The 19,295-nt window shown below is 33.0% G+C and overlaps 1 protein-coding gene across 1 annotated transcript in view; it reads right to left on the minus strand.

The window, feature by feature from the left end:
- Positions 1-796: 796 nt before the first annotated feature.
- Positions 797-19,295, minus strand: part of LOC130441496 (myosin-10) — a 135,918-nt gene continuing 117,419 nt past the window's right edge. The window contains exons 23-25 of the mRNA XM_056775210.1: positions 18,199-18,359; positions 16,339-16,486; positions 797-13,351 (exon numbers count right to left, since the gene is read on the minus strand). Of these exons, the coding sequence (XP_056631188.1) occupies positions 13,259-13,351; positions 16,339-16,486; positions 18,199-18,359 (402 nt within the window). The 3' untranslated portion in view covers positions 797-13,258. The remainder of the gene's footprint in view (positions 13,352-16,338; positions 16,487-18,198; positions 18,360-19,295) is intronic.

Genomic DNA, 19,295 nt, shown 5'->3' on the forward strand with positions numbered 1-19,295 from the left:
GATACTTCGGACACCAATTGTAAAAAAAGAGTTATAAGAGAAAGTGTTATCAATAAGTAAATGAGATAATAAGATCTTCAATTCAACGACTTTAGTATAAGTTCAAAAAATGCAGTGAAAACCAAAATTAGATCACTTAAGGAGTGCTACTACTCAAAAAAGTGAAAAAATCAATAAAGAGTAGGATAAGAATAGAAGGAGTTGGAGAGAAATTGGAGATCCATTCTCAAAAATTTGAAGTACTATGTAGGGTTTTCATTTGTCTCTTAAAAAAGTATTCCAGGCACCAATATTTTCTCTTCTTCTAATCTAATTTCGAACCCTCAATGTCCGTATTTTTTTATTAAGTGCCTTTTCACGCAACTCCTTTAAATCAATTCTTAAAATGAGTCTCAAAGCACTGTGATTTAAATGAAAAGAAAACATTTTTGAAAACTGCAATAACCGATGTGTAGCGCTGAAATTAACATCAATACTACTAGCCACGTTTTGATTGGAATATTAGTTGGTAGTAAACTATACTCGCGTCAATGAAGCTGTAAAGCAGACAATCTTCGAAAGTCCTCAGAAACAGCTCCGATTTTGAGCGGTGAAAAGACCGTTTTCACCTACCGCGACGTGTCATTTCACCGGAAGTACAAAACCAAAAATTTTCAAAAAAAAATCAAAATTGGAGCTGTTTCTCTTTTTAGAAGAAAAAGCTTCATTGACGTGACTACTAGCCTGAAAGGATGGGTTTAATCAATAGATCAACTAATTAAACAAAAAATATTTATTTTACAAATAACTGGTAAAAATTATATTTGTGAAATGAATATGGTAAAATTTTGAAATGGTTAATCAAAACATCATACAACTATTCGCTAAGTCCACTGATCAGAATGGATAAAATTATTGATAATATCTACAAAAAATCAAGATCACAATTCCTATGGTTCATTTATAACCGCAAAGAGAAAACTTTATAGTGACATCTTGGGACATTTAATTAAATTTTTTTTATTATGCTAAATAATTTCACTAATTATTGTAACACTGCACTATACTGGGTGATTTGAAGTTTTATTTTGCGAATTACAAAGTAATTTTATTGATAATCATTATTTATTATTCAAAAATATTTCTTTAACCAACTTAATATCCTTATATGATACAAATTAATATTCATCAAATAATTTTCAAATAACTTGTTGATTTTTCAGATGAATTCACTATTTTATCTAATATTGTATTGTTTTCGAAGGAAATCTCCTCTTGCTGCTCATGAATTGCATCACTGTGATGAATATGGCACGTAATTTTTTCATAATGAAATAATCTATATATATATATATATATATATATATATATATATATATATATATATATATAAATGAATTGCTGTTAATAAATATGGAAATGCTCGAAATTAAATGAAAAATTTTGTTTTTCCCTAATGTTTTGTCACAAATCAAATTTCTGAACGCAACCTTAATATTTGACATTTGACAACCAACTAAATGTAGATTGATAAATTGATAAAGTTTTGTCACAAATTAAATTTCTGAACGCAACCATTATATTTGACATTTGATAATCAACTAAATGTAGATTGATAAATTGATAAAGTTTTGTCACAAATTAAATTTCCGAACGCAACCATAATATTCCATAATATTTGACATTCGACAACCAACTAAATGTAGATTGATAAATCTTAAGTTTTGTCACAAATTAAATTGCTGAACGCAACTATAATATTTGACATTTGACAACCAACTGAATGTAGATTGATAAATTGATAAAGTTTTGTCACAAATTAAATTTCCGAACGCAACCATAATATTTGACATTCGACAACCAACTAAATGTAGATTGATAAATCTTAAGTTTTGTCACAAATTAAATTGCTGAACGCAACTATAATATTTGACATTTGACAACCAACTGAATGTAGATTGATAAATTGATAAAGTTTTGTCACAAATTAAATTTCTGAACGCAACCATTATATTTGACATTTGATAATCAACTAAATGTAGATTGATAAATTGATAAAGTTTTGTCACAAATTAAATTTCTGAACGCAACTATAATATTTGACATTTGAGAACCAACTGAATGTAGATTGATAAATTGATAAAGTTTTGTCACAAATTAAATTTCTGAACGCAACCATTATATTTGACATTTGACAACCAACTGAATGTAGATTGATAAATCTTAAGTTTTGTCACAAATTATATTGCTGAACGCAACTATAATATTTGACATTTGAGAACCAACTGAATGTAGATTGATAAATTGATAAAGTTTTGTCACAAATTAAATTTCTGAACGCAACCATTATATTTGACATTTGATAATCAACTAAATGTAGATTGATAAATTGATAAAGTTTTGTCACAAATTAAATTTCCGAACGCAACCATAATATTTGACATTCGACAACCAACTAAATGTAGATTGATAAATCTTAAGTTTTGTCACAAATTAAATTGCTGAGCTCAACCATAATATTTGACAACCAACTAATATGTCGATCTATCCTCTATGTAGATCGATACCTCAGTCAGTGCATCCTTCTATCTTTGTGAGTAACTTTCTTTACTTCGCTGATTCCTTTTGCTTTTTTTTGTTAATCTTTGAGGATAGTGACTCTTTACTACTAATTGCACAAAAACTTTGATTAATTACAATTCACGATGTCGAGGAGAAGACTTAGGTCGTCGCAGTCAATCAAATGTGCGAAGAGCTACATTACGTGCTAACCGCACTGATGACCAGAGAGGGACAGATCAAGAAAATAGTCGTATTGCTATGCCATAATTGCGAACAATCATAAAGGGAAAATACAAAGGAAGGATGTCTCGATCCCGCATATACCGATGATGCCATTACCATTCGATTTTACACGTTTACAATTTCTAGTACGTCTAGCTTTTGCGATAAGCATAAATAAATCGCAAGGCCTGTCATTAGAAGTTTGCGGAATAAAATTGGAGTTTTGCGCATGGACAATTATAAGTCGGGTACTCGCGCGTCTTTGTTTATTCACACAAAACAAAACAAAAAATATATTTTATCAGAAAGCTTTAAATTTAACAGTCTGTATCATAACTGTGTGTATCTGTCAGTATCAAATTGAAACCTTATAAATCACAAAGTTTCAGGAAAACTCTGTTTTGTAAGTAAGCAACAGCATGTGTAATTAATCAAAAATAATAATAAAACTTTATTCATACCGAGCATTTCTTTGTTTGGATTACTTTTGTTTGTTTCAAAGGTATTTGATATAGAAGTCTTTTATTTATCGATTGAGACAGTACGAAGTTTGCCGGGTCAGCTTATTTTAAAATTTTAAAAACAAATTCAAGTGTTTCTACCAAGAACATTTAAAAATTGCTTGTAATTTTAGGCACGAAAGCTATCTATTAAGACGCGTCTCCACTTGCCACAAAGCCGTAAAACTAACGTCATAATGACCGTGAAAAAATGAATTCTAGAAAAGAAAGAAAACCGCAAACATTGCTACATAACCTGTACCATTGGTAGTCGGCTTTGTACAGTCAGTTTAAAGTATATGTTGCATGCATTGTTTTGTTCCACCTCATTCCATTGATGGTCGGTTTTGTACAGTTATTTCAAAGGAAATGTTACGTGCACTGTTTTATTCCACCTCGTTTCATTGGTAGTTGGTTTTGTACAGTTACTTCAAAGTAAATGTTACGTGCACTGTTTTATTCCACCTCGTTCCATTGGTGGTCGGTTTTGTACAGTTACTTCAAAGTAAATGTTGCTTGCACTGTTTGATTCCACCTCGTTTCATTGGTAGTCGGTTTTGTACAGTTACTTCAAAGTAAATGTTGCGTGCACTGTTTTATTCCACCTCGTTTCATTGGTAGTCGGTTTTGTACAGTTACTTCAAAGTAAATGTTACGTGCACTGTTTTATTCCACCTCGTTCCATTGGTGGTCGGTTTTGTACAGTCGCTTGAAAGGAAATCTTGCGTGCACGGTTTTGTATTACCTCGTTTCATTGGTAGTCGGTTTTGTACAGTTACTTCAAAGTAAATGTTGCGTGCATTGTTTTGTTCCACCTCGTTCCATTGGTGGTCGGTTTTGTACAGTTACTTCAAAGTAAATGTTACGTGCATTGTTTTATTCCACCTCGTTCCATTGGTGGTCGGTTTTGTACAGCTGCTTGAAAGGAAATCTTGCGTGCACGGTTTTGTATTACCTCGTTTCATTGGTAGTCGGTTTTGTACAGTTACTTCAAAGTAAATGTTGCGTGCATTGTTTTGTTCCACATCGTTCCATTGGTGGTCGGTTTTGTACAGTTACTTGAAAGTAAATGTTGCGTGCATTGTTTTATTCCACCTCGTTTCATAATAATAATAATAATTGGTAAGAAAATCGGATTTACGTTCACTACACTGTTCACGACGCTGTATATTTCTCCATGAAGTGTTCTTCTAAAAAAAACTCCTCTTAATCACGGCGCTGTTTGAACCAAAGCATCGTTCGGTTAGAGTTGTTGTTGCGAGTGGGAATGCGCCTTTAGACAAAGGATTATGTTTTCCTTATCTAAATTTTGTTATTTTCTTTAACTTCTCACTTCTTGAACCTTTTTATATGTTTTTCGCGATTATTTATCTTAATTTTAGGTCTGTTCATAGAAAAACAGTTAAAACAAGAAAAAATCTGACGTTTCGACTTACTTCGACAAGTCATGTTTTAATAAAGACCGAAAGAAATCGAAACATCGACCTAAAATCAAGACAATTCAATACGGAAAATATAATTAATCAGTTGTTATGATCATAAGCATCCAAATTTTATAACATCAATTCAAATAGTTGCGACAAAATTCAGGAGGTTATTGCTCGTATGATATTAAAATGGGACTTCCCTATAACAAAATTTCCTAAGCCCACCTCTTTCCGGGATATGTTTTCAATATTCCTGTAACATTATACGGGGGTGAAATTAGCAATCCTTACTTTATTGCATATAACTTTTCATCAAGATTAAGTTTTATGAAATGAAATTATAACATGAAATCCTTGTTTTAATTAAAATATTTTGTATTGTTAAACTTTTTTCCCAAAACCAATAGCTGCAGGGAACAAAAAAATAAACTCCATGATTAATAATTTTCTTAATAAATTGAATGGAAAACAATGAAGATGAAAAATGTTATATGATTCATAATAAATGCTTAAATTAAGGTTTGCTAATTCCGTGTATAAAAATAGTTAGTTTTTTGCGAGTGCACGAAAATTACAGAATTTAAAGTTTCTAGCTTGAAATTTTAGAAAAAGAAATAAAAACTCAATTCTAGTCACCACTTTTTAAGTGTGATATTCCAGAAAGGGTTGGGCTGAGGAAATTTTGTTATAGAAAAGACCCATCTTAATTTGAAACAAGCAATCACCCCCTGAATTTTGTCGCATGAATTTAGAAGCACCCTGTAATTATATAACAAGAGTTAAAATGTATTATTTTCTATATTATCTTTACTAATAAATCTAGAAGATCCTTACTAATACAACCAGTGATGTGTGGATAAGTTGTTATAAAAGTAGTTTGAATTTCGCAAAATATTCTTTTTTCGCCCGGTCTATTTTCTGAAATAAATACATAGAGTAAAAATCCAAATCTCCTTCTACTACATCTACTTCTTAACGATCATAATCCAACCATATAATGGACACCAAAGAAGCCTTTTAAGAAAAAATCACAGAAAATAATTGATACTCTTATTTAGATGATACCAGAATATCAAACGTTGTTGTCATTATTATCAGTACAGGGAAATCAAATTTTAGAAAGTTCGCTGAAATTCCTTTGGGGCAGAGATTCTTCTCAATTATCTGGATCAATGGCAGGTTCGAGAAAATTTTTTGATTATTTATTATGTCATTTACATGCGTTGGATTTTCTCCTACTTGTTTCTAATAAACAACTTCTCAGTACCTACAAAGAGAAATAACGGAAGTAGAGAAAGTGACGTACCCATAAATTTGCTTTCGGGGCGAAATAATGTTTTTAAATGGTGCCGTTTCGGCTTTTCAGAAGGTGCTACCTGCAGCTTAACAAAAGTAAATTTTCTACGGAATTCTTGAGCTGAAAACTATTTATATGATTAGAATTTATATCTTAGAAGATATGAATTATTTGATTTTTTTATAGAACATTATTATATTTTTTGGGTTTAGAGATGGGTCCGGATGCGGCCGCTCCTCGTCGGCACACCCCTAGGAGTGACAGACATGTTACGGAGCTCTGGAACACCACGAAACTACTATATCACGATGTAAAAATAATTATTATGAGATACATGTGATATTTTAAATAATAATAAATAAATAATTTTTTTTCATTTCTGCATCATTCATTGGTTTAATAAATTCTTCTTTTTATGTATAGTCTTTAATAGAGACTAAGTCCTATGTGTGAGTTGTGTTTTGCCACATATAGAAAGGACCTAAAATTTTAACGTGGATTCGAGCTTCAAGGTTGAGAGCCTTTATTAGACCCTATAATATACTGTCTTTGGTTTACCATTGGATTCTGTACGTTTGAACCTGGACCGATTTGATTACGAGGTAAACTCCACTACATCGCGACGACTCCATAAGGGGGCTTAATCATTGATGAGGTATTTGGAATAATACATCAAATATCAAGCATAGAAATGATGTACAAAATGTTTTGAATAATTATATAAATTTTATTATAGATAATTCGGATCTCTTCGCCAATGTCGTTTTCATGTATTCAGCTTACTAATTTCATTTTTAATTTGCTATATTTTCGAATCACATTGTACTCTGTGGAACATGTTATGATGTTAGTTTTTTGAAAATTCGACCTTACTAGAGATACTAATGTGTAGGAATGAACAAATATATTCTGTGATTTTTGCTTGACCTTGGAGCAAAAGGCTGATTGAACTCAACAACGCTCATATACTCTTATGATAATGGCACGAGATGGCAGTGTCGCTCGGCCTATGATATGAATAATGAATAAATAAATTGATATACAAGGCATTTGGAAATCGTCCAATTGGTTAAACATCTTTGATGTACCTATATAGGATGTTCGATAACTAACAAAACATATTGAAGTTCAAAAAACTCACTGCTTACTATTACTAAGTGTTCTAGTCTTGTGAGTGTTAATGGAGATGTAGTAAGCACTGTGTTTCATCAATGGTTCCAGAAATACTGAGTGGTGAAGTTTTTAATATAATAAAAAGTATTCAGAAATATGTATTATACAAATTAGTTGTAACTCAAACATACTAAGTGTAAAATGACTTATATTTAATAAAAACGGAAATTTTAGGAAATTTTTTGTGAAGCTCCGTTGAAAACTAATGTTCCTTATGTGAGTAGCTACCTCCTCTGAGATGAATTTGGAATAAAAACAAGTCTTATTAATTATATATAAATAGAGAAGAAATTATGAAACTCATATTAAACATATCAACACAGAATATTCTTAACTTCAGTGCATAGACCCACTGTAAACTTTTGATTGTAACTAACTCAAAAAAAGAAATAAGCTATATGAAACAAAATTTAATCTGCTTCAAAGGGAGCATAAATTTATCAGCAAGGCTTATCGATTATATGCATAGCAAACGGTTAACAAATGTAACGTGTTTATGTGGTGATTGTAACGAAAATAACAAATTTGTCATGTATTAAAATTATTGCGTTTGCATTACAAATTTGCATATTTTTATAACCTCAATTGTATTTAAGTATGTTAGTTTAGTGCATACTCCATCACAAAAAGCCGCCCAATTTATTGCCTCAATTGAAAATGAACTTAAGTCAGCGAGCTGTTCCTATATAATTGGATATGACCCGCGTAGCGGTTCGAAGAGTGTTCCAAGGTTATGAGGAGACTGGATCCTTCCACAGGCGACATGGATTAGACAGAAGGCGTCACTCGTCACCTCAATGCAGTTCAAGTGCAACGACAAGGAGTGACTAATAGTCATTAGTTAGATGTGACCAGAATATGCCTCCATGATAGCGACCAAAAAAGGAAAGTGTACCAAGAAAGTGATTTGCAGATTGCTGCTTTGAAGAATCTGGGGTGCAATTTCTATGCACGAACCGATCCTGTATTCATTCGTAAGGGCGAACGTGTTAACAGAGAAGATTTTATTAATTACCTTACGCCGACTGACTTAACCTTATACATGACAATTCAAAGCCGCACACCACCAGAATTGTGCAAGATTATATTGCAGAAGTCGGTATTCAGGTTATGGAGTGGTCAGTCCCGACCTAAATCGGATAAAACATTTATGTGATAAGATAAAAAGAAAGAGAGTATTGTCAACTGTCAATAACCGTAGTTATGCTTATAATTAATAAATATGTTAAACACAGGAAGTCGAAAAAAGTTTTCATAAATTCATACTCACATCAAAGGATATTTTTTTCTTCCAAATAGCATATTTTTTGATCTGATGAATAATTTAAAAAATATATATAATTAAAGTCAAAAGTGTGATCATAGTTTTATAAATTTTGAAGTTATTTAAAAGGTGTCGGTTTATAATTGAAATTTTGTATTCCAATATGTTCACATTATCTATAAAACATCCTACATTCATATGAATAGAAATCTTTTATATTAAATTTAATCTTAATTATGGGCTTTTTACAAAATAGGCGTTAATTTTAAATCCAGGTGCAACTCATACGATTGATATGAAATAGTTTGTGGAATGTTTTTTCTTCAAGTGTGCATGATATTTTTTTAGTACTGTACGTTAAAAGTTGCGCCTGGCTAAAGGGATGAATGCAATTAAATGTTTCCAAAATTTTGCGACTTGCTATAAAAACAAAGGATAAAGAAAATGATCAATGAACTATTGGGCATAACATTAATTTTGTTAATGATATCAATAGTAAAGAAAGGGACTGTAGTTGCAACTTATGTTTGTCTTTTATATAAATACAAAATTTATATTTTATGAATTGGTAAGATCTAAATTCGGTAACATTTAATTAATCTCATCCTGTATAATAGAATATTCACACAACATACCTACGCAATAATAAATATTACAATGTTTGCGGCCCTTAATTATACTGTTATGTTACAATTGCTAACCATATTAAGTTACAAAAATGATAGCCGCTTATGTTTTAAATGTGATAATACGATTGTGGAAAAAACGATAAATCTTAAATAGAGAAAATACGATGTGCGCTCTTGATAAAACAATTTGTCTATGCGATATTTTGTACTGGGTTAATAGATGATAAAGGTTATTAGAATACACTGACTGTCAATACTTAATTAATGATTTGTTCCTTTTGACATACAACGAGAAAAAGACATGATTTTGTATTTAAACATAGTAACATACAAAAGGTTATGGTTATGAAGAAAATAAAACAAGCTTATTTTGACAACATATAACAAATAAAATAATTTATGAACAACCCAGAGGTGTATGTGTTATGTCTCAAGACCGTTTCAAGCAGTATCACTCGTTGTGGATCTTTCAGAACATGCACAACGCATCGTGTGGCAGTTATAAAAAAGCCAAAACGCGTTCTGATCGTTTAATATTTGCCAAAATCTTCTGTAGCTATTTTGGGAGAGTTGCTACAAGAATTATATGAATTACTATTGAAATAAAATATTAGCCACTACCTAACCTAAACTAACTTAGCCTAACCTAACCCAACCTAACCTAATCTAAGCTAAACCACGCTTGCCGACGTTAATCGGATTATCATAAATTGGTTAGGTTAGGTTATGTTAGACTAGGTTAACAGCAGAGGAAAAAGACAGATATTGTTAAGCGTTGTTCACTCGAATCTGTTTTATGGGGCGCCTGCATGGTAAGGAGTGATGAGATTGGAGAGATAAAGAGGAACAGAGAATGGTGAGTGTGCAAAGGAAAATGCTGATCGAAGAAATAAAGCTGCTGTATAAAAACATGTAGGGACACCTTTCCGAAGTGCGAAAAGCGATAAGAATGGTGATAAAAAATGAATGGAAGAAAATTTGGCAAGTGTGAAGAGAAACTGTAGCTTTGGAAGGACAGGTTACAATATTAGTTAGTTCCTCACAGGCCACTGGGAATTAGGAGTATACTTGAAACGCATATGCAATATTGTAGGTATGAAAGAGACGACGGAGAACTTACTGCGTTCCACTGTATGAGATTCCAGGATGAAAGAGCAAGACTACGAGTATTAATGGATTGTATAGTAAATCTATAAGAAAATTAAAAACTGAAGAACTGAAGAAAGAATATTGTATTGAGGTAATCTATAACGAATAAATCATCACCTTCAGTCAGGAATCATGGGTAGAAAACGGCCGACTTGGTTTAGCTGATAAGTTCTCAGATTGTGGCATCATCAAGGTGGAGTGACCCTCCAGGTTTGTCCAAAAAGGAACGCAACACTACTGGGTGAATCCGCAACTAGGAATTACTTCCTTAGATCTTAATCGAAAATTTAGTAAATGAAAAGACCATAATCGATTGTTCATTTGCAGTGAATCAATAAACCAAAATACTGTATTTAGTAAGCAACTTAAATCTAGTATACTTATTTCAATCAATGAATGTATCTTTCTTTTAGTGTACACAATAGAATTTGATCAAATGATACAGAATTCAAACTTGAACTTTATCAAATGATGAATCCAGACGTTTAGTTTGCTCTGATTGTATCCTTGCTAACATTTCTAATGTGTTCAAAGTTGTTTTAATGTCTACTGCCTAGTCCAAAGAAATTTATTCAAACTGTTCGATCACATGGGTAATCATTAGCGGGTTATGACACTTTCTGTGCAAGTCTCAGGTGCTTTTATGATGATAAATATTTGTTGTTAGGAAAGGATAAGACCATAATCAATTGCATTCAATTAACAAACCATAATACTTTATTTAGTAAGCAACATAATTAATAACATGCGTGTGTACCTATCAAGGAATGTCTTTTTTGCTAATTATTTTGAAATTTAAGTGAACATTTTATTAATATTTTCAAACAAGCATAATATTTATCAACTTAACCCAATCGATACTAAAATTTATATGATTCAGCTTTTATTAAATAGAGTGCATATCACTCTATACGACACTAGCATGTATTATTGTTTAAAAAAAAAGTTAGTCTTTACCTTTAGGTATGCTAGTTTCCTTCACGGTAAATTGATTAGGTTTTTAACAATAACATGAGAGAAATTTAAAAAATATTGTTGATAAATTTGTTTAGAATCTTGCAAACTGGTTCCATTGAAAACGAAACATATTGATAAAGGATTTTAATTAAAAATTTGGCAATATACTTTTTCTATAATATTGTACTTAAAAGTTCATTATACAAAGTAAAAATATAAAATAATTTAACCCTTTACCGGAAGGAGGTAACTTTGAGTACACCATCTGAAAGATGGAGTCTGAGAGACTACTATTGTTGGGTGCTAGGAAAATAACTAAATTTGAAGGAAAATATGTAATTTTCAATAGAAACCGTTATTTTCTTCCCAACAATCGCTAATTTTCACTTATAGAAATGTATGAATCACGCAGCGGCTTTGAGCGTTGTAAACACTTTAACAAACATATCTGGTCATTCGATGAACAGCTCTTATAGTATTCTCCTTATAGTATTCCTTCCTCAATCCTGTATCCTCGTGGTTCACAAGGTTCGGTACCCTATATGTTTCACAATTTGAAAACATGATTAAACAGCTAACCATTCTCACATATTTCACAGCTTATTTTCAAGAGTTTCCCTCCAAGAATAAAGTTCTACTTTTTCTCTTTCTAATTCCGCTGTTTTTTGAGGCAATCTACTGTGTGTGTAGCATCAATTAACGTCGTTTTGTCACCGTTTCTGATTTTTCATTGTCCTGATCTTTGGCACTGATTCCTGTGTCAACAGCATCCTTTAGCAATTCCATAAGTAGTAGCACTGTTTCTGTCTCTTCGGAATCCTTTGCCCTCGTCCTATTTTCAGCAGCTACCCAGCAGAGGAAAAACTTTTTATCATTAATCTAGTAAATTGGTTCACGAGAAGTTTTTTTGTTATATTTGATTCACCTATTTCCCTATCTGACTGCTTTCTCTGTTTTTAGTCTGTATGACTTTTGGATGGATCCTGTTTCATTCTATGTTACTAACTCATATATGAAAATTAAGATTTCTTAATCCATTATGATTGATTCAATACCTCTACCGAGAGAGGTATTGAATCAGGAATAATTTTTTCAAACCGACAATGTATGGAACTAATATTGAGGTGGCGTCGTTTACAATGAGACACACTGTCGTTTGCTGCTGGAATATTTATAAGAAGAGTTGTTTTAGATAAAATTTCTATTGAAGTTATAAAAACAGTTATGCTTAAATAACTATATTTTGTCAATGTTCCTTCATCGTGTTCAATAAATTAGGAATTTTCACTAATTTAAGATCTGAAAACTAATCAAATTGGGCCCTTTGGAGAAGAGACAAATTGTCGTATCAAGATGAACGTTTGTAAAAGTTTAGGAATTTATACAAGAATCCTAATAAACACATTTTACGTGATTATATTACTAACAGGCTCGTTTCAATGACTTTTTTTAAGTATACGAGGAATCAGCGTATGCAAATCTATTCTTCATAATTAACAACTTCACAATTTACAACTTGACATACCAATATAAGTGAAATCTAGTCACGTGAATAAAGATTTCTTACTGTTAAAGTAATTACTGTACGATATAACTATTCAACAATATTTTCTTGCAGAGTTGATAAAAAGGAAGTAACAAAAAATTGATTGAACAAAATTCCAAATAATTAAAAATATTAGAGTATCATACTAGGAGAAAGTTGAAATGAAAAAGAGATACGAAGCAGTTGTTCATTATCTCTAACTAAAAGATTTGGTTATGGGTGGTATGTAATTATGAAGAACAGTACATTTAAAGTGATTTAAGATATAACACAACCTATATAGATATTTATTTAACAATTATGCCCCATTCCATAATTATTGTCATTATCTAAATTTGACAAGAAAACAATTAGTTAACAACATTAGAACTAGCACATACACATTAAAAGTTCGTATTTTTATAACTTTTATCTATGTTTCAAAAAGGCAGTGCTTTTTTTTTAAAAAAAAAAATCGACATCGCTTCTCGATTTCTATTTTTTAAAAGGTTTTGCCCGACTGGCAAGTTTTTCTTATTGCTGAGATCACTGGAAGTATGTTACGTCATTTGGATTATGTTTGGTCGATTTCTTCAGTTGAAATTAAAGATACAGGAAGCTCATAATCTTCGTTAAAATCTTCGTCTATTGAAACACTTAATTCAACCTACAAAATTTAATTCAACGTTAGAAGTGATTGAGAAATCATAAAAAATACCAAACTACTTATATTTGTATAAATGCACTAATATTCGAAGATTCATTCGCTAATTTTCAAAGCATCACGTTAAAAATATTTTGACTGCTCTGGACGTATATGTTCGTCAAGAAAAATTTTGTTACGTTATTCCAATTAGTGTTCGCAATATAAATTCAACCACTAATTGTTGCACGACCAATTTACACATTTAAATTGAGATTCAAATTCAGCGACCAATTTTTTATTGAGCAAATAATCAAAATTGATTATTAAGAAATATACACTTTTATGTATCTTAACACTTTTTAAGATATCAATCTCTAGAGTTTCGTTTTCAACTCACTGTTCAGCGGGAGAAAGTCCTCTAAGCTTCCACCACGGATGGACATTCTACCACCACCTGTCATTCCGACAGTTGTATGTTCTGGGGGGGATATTCGGAGAGATCTTTTCTTTTTGTTAAAAGTTAGCCTGTTGGCTCTATACCCTTGTCTGGACGTCTTAATATGTATGTGAGTATTTCTGCTCTCTGGGTAAACCCTTTTCAACCTTCTTCGGCAAGAAAAAATCTAATCCGAGTAGTACTTATGAAGTACCTTGTTACCGTGTCGAGGGGTGTCTTCTTGTGGGTTTACTCGGGAAACCTAAGATCTTTCTTTTATGTTTTTCTCTGGTGTGTGTTTTGAATTTTTTTTTATATTTCTTAAAACAATGTTTTCTAACCTCACTTAACCTATCGATCTAGTTGTCCTCCGTTTTACTCTACCTATTGGGCGATACGTGTTTCTGTAAGTGTCTGCATATTCTGCAGCATACTCAATGGCTCAATGACTCCGTGTCCTGCTGGAGCTGGCGTTTTATTAACAGCTAGTATGTAGCTACCTCCTAGTTGTGTGGTTTTCGTGGCTGGTTTATTTGGTTCTGCATTCTTCGGATTTTTCCGGCATCCCTTGTAGCTTGCTTTCGTCCGCAGTTTTTCCATTTCGGCTTCTCGGTTTTGCTGAAGGTGCAGTCCGGCGCCCTGTGCGCTCCGACACATATTGCGTAGTGCAGGTCCATATTGCACTTGCTTTGTCCGTGGTGGAAGCCTTGGCATCTGTAACATTGTAAAGGTCCGTAGTGCTTCTTTCGTCCAACAACTTAATTTTTTGTGGCATAAGTACTTAATTTTTTTGTAGAACTGCTCTTCGCAGGCTCTATTATTACCATGAATATTGATAGTAATAATCGGTTGTTATTAGCGGTATTCTGTAAACGGTTCGACAGTTGCTATAATTTTATTTATCTCAGTCCCTTTTCCGTCAGCTTGATTTAGATGTCCGTCGCGAGAGTGTTTATAGCCTAGCACTAGCTTCCTTTCTTTCTCTTCGTTGAATAAGGTGGGTGGTTCCCCATTTTGTACTGGACGTTAATTTTTCTCTGCACTAGCTGCTTATTTACCACTGTTCACATGAGCGTGGACTTTAATATGCTTGGAGGTGACCTTCTCTCCAGTTTTGCCTAGTTTCTCTTCCTCTCTTCAATTTTTTTTTGGGTTTTTCTTGGACTATTTGTCTATTCGCAGTGTCTCCTTCTTCGGCGATTTTTCTATCGGCTTTCTCCTTTTTTTTCTTGTTGTTCACTTTTGTATACTCTGCTTCCATAAGACAGGGATTCATTTGATTCTCTCTAAAGTCTCTGGCTTCCAATCTTTGATTTTTAGGGCTGTCGCGTCTATTCTCCCCTCTATTATTTTCTATGATAATAGGACGGACGTTTTTCTTCATTATTTTATTTTCCATAGCTTCTGCTGCTACTTCCTCATATTCTAGCAGCGATTCTTTACGTCAAAGTTCTACACTAACGGAGCTCACATTCTTGTCTCGACTTCATCTTTCTTCCAAAACTCCTGAAAACTTATATCTGGCATTCTACTTTTACAGAAATGTGAAATTTTTTGTTTTTAATTATTTGTATTTCAGGAATCACAAACGCTTTGAGGAAAATGGTTGACAAATGTCGTTCACTGTCATGTCGTACCAGGATTATCGTTAAGCGATCATTGTGACAGTCACACCGTCATTTTCTTATTGATATATCATTAGAGGAAGACAGTGATGTTGATGAATGATGAACTTGACTAAGTGACGAGGAACGAGTACAAAAAAAAAAACTCCCAAAACGCATAAATTCAATTATATGCATTGTGGCCCTAAGAGGAGTTCGCTTGTTCTACGGAATTAGAGTGATTCAAAATATTTTTTACAGAAGACATAGTGACAGAAATAACTGAGGAAACAAACTTATATTTCTATATATTATGTTGTAAAATTCAACCAAATTTCAATCTCGTCTCAAGCGTTAGAATGATACGGACCTCAAAGAAATGTATTGAATCAATCTTCTAATCTCAAAGATGAAAAAATTATTTTTGAATGATTATTGGACCCCAAAGTGGTTTTAGTTAACACCAACTTCTGAATAAATAATCCCAAGATATTTGATTTTGAGGCTAAATCATTTTACTGACAATTATTCAGCACTACTTCAATTGTTGTTGACAATTTGAAATATATATTTAGAGAAAATTTCAGCCCATATCAAAATACATGTATTGATGAAGTTATTCAAATGAGGCTTGTTCTTCAAACATTACAACCATCAAAATCTTACCGTTTCGATATAAAATTCTTCGTTGTATGTGACTGCAAAACGTTACAGCTTGAATTTTATTATTAACACATGAGGTACTACGAAAATATGACATTTATAAATCGGATAATATAGAATTAACCCTCATAATTTGTCCCCATGTATTCTACCCTGCTTTGAGGTTTTCCAAACTAAAAAAGCACAAAGTTTTGAAATAAATTTTCTTTATATATGTGTGCGTAACCACTAAAATCAACGCGTAAAATCACAAAACGCCTGGCGCAGTCAAAAGGATCAAAACCGTATCTCTACTAGAATCTCACCTCCTCTTTTAATTTTTCGAGCAATCGACGTTTGTCTAAGTGAAGACGATCTACCTCTTCAGCTTGATGGGCACTTCTTATTCCAGATATTTCTAATAGAGCAAGATGTGCGTCTTTTTCGCTTATTGCAGCTTCTAAAGCTTCACGTCTGAAAGTTTAATACGTAGAATTTAACTTTGAACAAAGAAATTATTACAACTTTCTGAAGAATAAAAACCGTATGAGGTTCAATTTAATTTAATGAATTCGGCACATTCAGAGTCGTATGTGCTATTAAGAATGAATAATTGAGTAGAGGACTTTCGTTCCCATAATAAATAAACTTTAAATGCAATAAATTACTGATTTAGTATCTTGCTGAAAATGACGAGCTAACTCTGACATTCTGGAAAACAATTTGCCAACTCAAATCCCACACGAGTGGTTTCACTATGAATTTTTGTCTTTTTCTGGTTTATAGGTATTGCCTCGATACCCAACAAAGAAAACGCAAAAATTTTGGGAAAAAATATATTTATTTCTCAAAGAAATCTCCTTTTAGCGCCATACACATTGTGAGGCTTGCACAATTGTTTAAACCGAGCTTGTGTGAGTGCTCACACTTTTATCCTCCTCCATGCATGAGCGATACTCCGGATCGTGCGAAATGCTCATGGTGTTGAGATGGCGTCTCACATAACCGTATCCGGTTAGAAGTCCGGTCACTAGTCGGATTTCACGCCTATTTAGTGGGAGCAGTTGTTTGGTGAAAGGACTATCTTCATGGGCCTTTGCTTGTCTCATGTCAGGTATTTCTATCCATCTCTGCCGAATCCGCCTTGCAATCAGGCCGTTGAGAGAAGCGATAGCAACACTTTTAGCTACACCAATGATGGGTTTGGCTTATCGGTGAATTTATCGATCTCAGTTTAGTGAGTGAATATGCCTCATTGTTGCCATTGTTGTCCAAATGACCAACACTCTAAACGAACTAGATCTCAACAGCCATCACTCACTATATTTTGGGCTCCAGAACCAGCCTAGACCACACCTTTTCGGCCGTTGTGGTTTGAATGGCAGCTCAACGAAAATTGAGATTACTGTGTTCCTGTGGCGTTGATTGAGTATCGAGTATCCACATTCCATCGCAGCGAATACACGGTAGCGTGTTCTTTAAGCGATAGAGATTCGCTTATTTTTGGGTGTCTTCCGCAGAAACCTGCTTCGGTCAAGCCATTCCTCCTGGAGCGGTATGTGTACCCGAAGACTCCATGTGATCAGTATCAAGGGCATGGAGTCACTGATCAATTGTTTCTACTCACTGATGTGTACCTCCAAACCCTTATTGTTAACGGTCGTAGGCGTCATTTAGTCGCTGCCCATTGAAACGATTGGGCATTCACCTGTGGCCTGCGTACAAATTTTTGCATGACCAGTTGATCCAGCCTTCAGTTCTTTGTAGATGTTGTACGCTGTATGCACATGGCTTCGCTAGAACCAAAAGTGGGACGCCCATTAGGACTTCAAGGGCCGTATACCATTGAGATATAAATCCACTGTAGAATTTTTGGTGAAATACTCCATGTACAGCCAAAGGCAGTTATGCATGCCCCGAGGGCGCATGTGGCCTTTTGTATTTTGTTGTCCACGTCTACGTGCCACAGCAGATTGGTATCTAGAGTTACTCCCAGATATTCAGATTGGTACCACCTGTCCACTAGCCGCAGGGTCCTTGTCATAGGGTCCCGCGCGGTGGTGAGGTTATGCAATTAATTTATGAAGTTTGCTACTTTTAGAAATGACAGGATTACAACATAAACATTACATTCTATACACAGATAAATAAAGAGAATAGTTTGAGGAAAAATAATATATACTTACTTCATATGAGCTAATTCCTGCAAGTTCTTTTTCCTTACACTTATTAGTTCAGCAAGTTTTGTTTCTAAAGTTGTCATTCTTGATACATAGGGTTTACAAGAATGACACCTCAATGCTTGTGCTGACTGTAAAGATAGTAGCCTTTGTTCTAGCTTGTATACCTAAATGAAAGAAAAAAACTCGCATGATGAAAAAATTCTACAAGAATGTAATTTGGTTGATGGTGCATTCTGCGCATAATTTTAATAATACGCGTTTCTACAATTGAAAAAATATATCAATTTCATTCATACAACATATCTATAATATATACCTACATATTTATATGGTGGTATGGTGGATTTTGTTCATTAAGAATTCTAAAGAACACTTTTTTGTTCAAATAGTCCTTCTTTCATATTGAAATTATTTTCAAATTCTCCCATAACTGTTGTCAAATTGGAGATGATGATGATAATTTTCCACATAATTTTGATGACGATGAAAACTGAGGCTATAACACTGTCAATATTTTATGAACTGTTGCACGAAAAAAAAGTTGAAATATTACGATTTTTTTAATCTTTGTTGACAGTATCAGAAATTTACATAATTTTTTAATTTTTATTATTAATTTTATTATTATTATTATATTATATATTATTATATTATATATAATTATTATATTTTTATTCATAATAAAGGGTTTTCCAATAAGAGGTGTTATTTTGAACATCCCGCTATTTCGGTAAATGTCACTTTTGAAGCTGTCATTTTTTGACTTTTGACAAGCAGAAACTACGTTATTAATGAAAATGGAACGATATACGCTTCAACAACGCATTGAAATTATTAAAATTCACTATAAAAATTGTGAAAATTTGGCAGAGACGGTTCGTAAAACTAAAACATTTTTGGGTCGACGTGAAGCACCTTCTCGGACCGCAATACAGAAATTGGTGGAAAAATTTGAGCTGTTGGGACAGGTTAGTGATGTGAAGAATAAAACCCGTGCACGTCGCTCAAGAACAACTCAGAATATTGCTGCTGTAGCCCAAAGTGTTGAAGAAAACCTAGGTTTGTCCATTCCTCGTTGTTCTTTGGAATTAGCCATTCCA

The sequence above is a fragment of the Diorhabda sublineata genome, chromosome 3 (assembly GCF_026230105.1).
Source record: "Diorhabda sublineata isolate icDioSubl1.1 chromosome 3, icDioSubl1.1, whole genome shotgun sequence".
In the NCBI taxonomy this organism is placed as follows: domain Eukaryota; kingdom Metazoa; phylum Arthropoda; class Insecta; order Coleoptera; family Chrysomelidae; genus Diorhabda; species Diorhabda sublineata.